At 44.0% G+C, this 3,583-nt stretch overlaps 1 protein-coding gene across 1 annotated transcript; it reads right to left on the bottom strand.

The window, feature by feature from the left end:
• Positions 1-280: 280 nt before the first annotated feature.
• PHALS_04446 (major facilitator superfamily) lies at positions 281-1,615 on the bottom strand (the record flags this gene model as incomplete). Its single annotated transcript, XM_024722255.1, has 1 exon — positions 281-1,615. One exon carries the CDS (start codon positions 1,613-1,615, stop codon positions 281-283), a length of 1,335 nt encoding a protein of 444 aa, XP_024573349.1.
• Between the last annotated feature and the right edge of the window lie 1,968 nt (positions 1,616-3,583).

Raw genomic sequence — 3,583 nt, 5'->3', positions numbered from 1 at the left:
TCTGTTGTGTAATATTACGGCTCCCCGGTGATAATTTACGTGCTGAGGTATTTTTTTATTTTTTGAAAAATCGGGATATTTTTTTATATATGGCAAAAGTTGGTGCATTTTTTTTATTCTCCCTAAAAAAATAAAAGAATGAGAACTCTAAATCGAGATCTATACATATATAATTTCTATCTTTTTTACTTCATTTTTAATATAAAGAGCTTCAATTAGAATAGTGGCAACCCTTGATATTTCATAGTTACCTAGAGAAGAAAAGTACTCTCTATACTTTTTACACAGCAGTCTCGGGCAATTGTTGAAAACGAGGCTCCTCGACCTCGTCTTGCTTGTCCTTGGGCGGGATACTGATCACGCGCTTTCCGCACACCGAGTAGTGATAACCCGGATCGAAACGGTCCTTAACATTCGTTCGTACGAGGAAAAGCACCGCAAAACCAATGCACACGACAATAAAGATGACATGCATATTGTCAATATACGCCTCCCCAGCACTAGTACCACCGGCAATCTGGTCATTGTACGCATTGTTAAAGGTGATACCGCCAATAACAGAAGCGGCAGCAATGGACGTGAGAATAATGCCGTGTAGAGGGCCTACGTTATAGGCTCCGAACATGTCGGTGACAAAAGCTGGGATCGTGCCAAGACCACCACCGTAACAGCCCGTAAGTACGAATATTTCCACAGCGAAGACTGTAAATTTTTCGTGACGTATGATCGTAGGCAACGATCCAATTACAACAATCTGTGCACCCAGGGTGAGGTAAAACACAAGTTTGCGCGCATATGTCTTCTCCACTCTGGAGTAGCGAACCAAAAGATCTGACACGCCTGAGAATGCAAGACGACCGCAGCAGTTGAACACATTATTGACAGAAACTGCGTCAGAGGCCGTGTTTGCGCTTTTGTCAAATATATCAGTGCACATACTGGACAAGCGGGAGAGCACGATGACGCCAAAGACTTGATTAGCAAAAAACATGATGTACATGAAAATAAATTCCGTATTGAAGATGGCTGTTTTGAGCGTGAACGAATTGGTAGAAGGCTTGGGGGTATACATCATCTCAGGCCGGTCTGCGCTGGTCGGAGTCTGAACGGCCTTGTAACTCGTGCTCATTTTGTCTTCCATCTCATCACTCTCGTTGACAGCGTTTCCTTCGACGTTGAGGCCGTGAACTGTGAAGTCAGGGGGCGGCACACGAAGCACCAGGGCACAAGCGAACATGGCAGCACTCATGACGGTTCCAAGCAAGACGAACATCCACGAGAGACCAACAGCGTTAATTGTTGGCAGATACACCTTGCTCCAAACAGCCGATCCCGCTCCAAGGCCAGCAACAGCAAAACCGGCGGCAGTACCGCGGTAATCAGGAAACCACTTCTGCAGTGTTGACACAGGCGAAACATAGCACATCCCCACACCAATGGCACTAATTATGCCGTAGCCGATGTATACACTGGCAATGGACTTGTAGTGGATCCCGAGGGCTGTGACAACGTGACCAATCATAAACAAGGTCGAACCCATTAACACTGACCACCTTGGCCCCCTTCGCTCGATAGTCGGTCCCAGAATTGCTGCTGCGGTTCCAACAACACCCATGGTGATGTAGAAGGTATTGACAGCTCGACCTTTCCTCGAATCTCCATATATCGCTTGGTCAATAGGATGGTTGAGCACTGACCAAGCATAGATGCAGCCAAGGCAGAATTGCACCACAAATGCGGCGGTAAAAAGGTACCAACGCGAAAATGAAAGTCCGAGCATTGGGTGGGAAACTTCGGCTTTAGGCGGCCAATTCTGATTTGAGAGGCTTAAAAGAATTGGACATCGACTTAGAAAGCCAGCGAAGCACTCGTCTACTCTTGGGGTACGTAAGTGGAGTCAACTGAAGACGAGCCAACATCCAGGGTAACCATGTGCAAGCACGCGCAATATGTATGTCGCATCAAATCTCGCCAAAAACGAGTTTGGTATTTTCATGGAGCGGTTTGCTAGTGCTTACCTCCTACGAAGGATGTCAGGGAAATGTGCTACGCGGCCGGGTAGTTTACCTTAATTCCTGACATTTCCACCTGCCACTTCTACATTAAGATTCTCAAATTGATAGGAAATTTGATACCATCCTGCACACTGGATCCGATGGGTAATCACATTTTTCAAACCAAAGTTTTATACTGTACGAATGCACATCACTATGTTGTACTGTACGAGTTCACACGACTCCATGTATGTATTTACCATCTTGCTAGTATTGTCGTATTTTACACGCAAGTCTTTGGTTATTGTTTTAACAGTTTGGTGTATACGTTGTTATTTTCGTACATACGCGAGTTGATAGAGACAAAAATAAAAATTGAGTGTTTCCATTTGTGGATGCTGGTGAGCAAACCTAAGGAGTTTGAAAAAGAGATTATAACATTTCAAAGTCAGGTTTTATACACAGGTGACGGTCACATAAAAGTTGGACGGTCCAAACTAGATAAGGAACTACATTGATTGCAAAGTCAAGCAAATTTTCGCATGTAGTTTAGTACCTAGAGCGGAGCACCGTTTACAGCCATCGACATAAATTAGCCTTCACCCCAAACCCTCCTGCACAATCGGAACCGTTTACCACAATCAATTATCAATGCTTAAAAATGCATCATTTTGTAGAAGTATGCACCCATGAGCCTGTTGCCGAATACAACGATGCTACGAGAAGGCAAGACGCGGAGAGCAACGACGCAACGGCCGTACACTTTACCCAGAGAAGCTTTGATTAAAAGAGTTCGCGTTTGCACACGCATAGAGGTCAATCTTCAGAAGCAAAATCGAAAGCCTTAAAGGTAATCAAGCCATCAGATTGCTCCGCAATCACAAACGTGATATATATACACTTTACGCTACAAAGGGGTTGCCGTGCACTTTGCACAGAGAAAGCTCCGGCTTAAAGAGTCCACATTAATAAACGCAGAGTGATTGGGCACATGTGCTCCAAACAGAAGCAGAAAGTCTCTAATGTAATTAGCTATCTAGCTTGCTCTATGCACTGTCATGTCATTTCAAAGGTACATATTAAATTGGTCGATCTAATCAAAGCAATACGAATCGGGGACTATTTAGCTGTTATTTAGAACAAAATCCTGTTTTTTCTTTGATGTACCGCATGCATCACGGACCTTTCATTGACGGTGTAGCGGGGCTGCGGTAGTTTTGCGCTTAGAGGAAGCGTAAGTTAGGTCGCCGCCCTTTCGTTCTTACGTTCGAACGTTCGTTCTATACTTAGAACAAGTACGAGTTTAGCGGATCGCAATGTAGCGGGGCTGCCGTAGCTTAGCGCTTGAGGAAGCGTACTTTAGGTCACCGGCCTTTCGTTCTTTACAAGAACCAAGTATGAGTTAGCGGATCGCAATCCGCTTACTTCAAGAATAATTATTGCCTTCCCAAGGCAAATCGACTTTTCGGTTTAAAATCCAGAACTGAATTTTATTTATTTTTTTATCCTAATCCTAAAAGTTTAGAATTTCCTAAATATACTAAATATATATAGTAAAATCTCAATACATGCATAACTACTGGCGACCC

The sequence above is a fragment of the Plasmopara halstedii genome (assembly GCF_900000015.1).
Source record: "Plasmopara halstedii genome assembly, contig: Scaffold_262, whole genome shotgun sequence".
NCBI lineage: Eukaryota > Oomycota > Peronosporomycetes > Peronosporales > Peronosporaceae > Plasmopara > Plasmopara halstedii.
The sequence above is the reverse complement of the archived record's forward strand: the minus strand, read 5'-3'. Positions and strand labels throughout refer to the sequence as shown.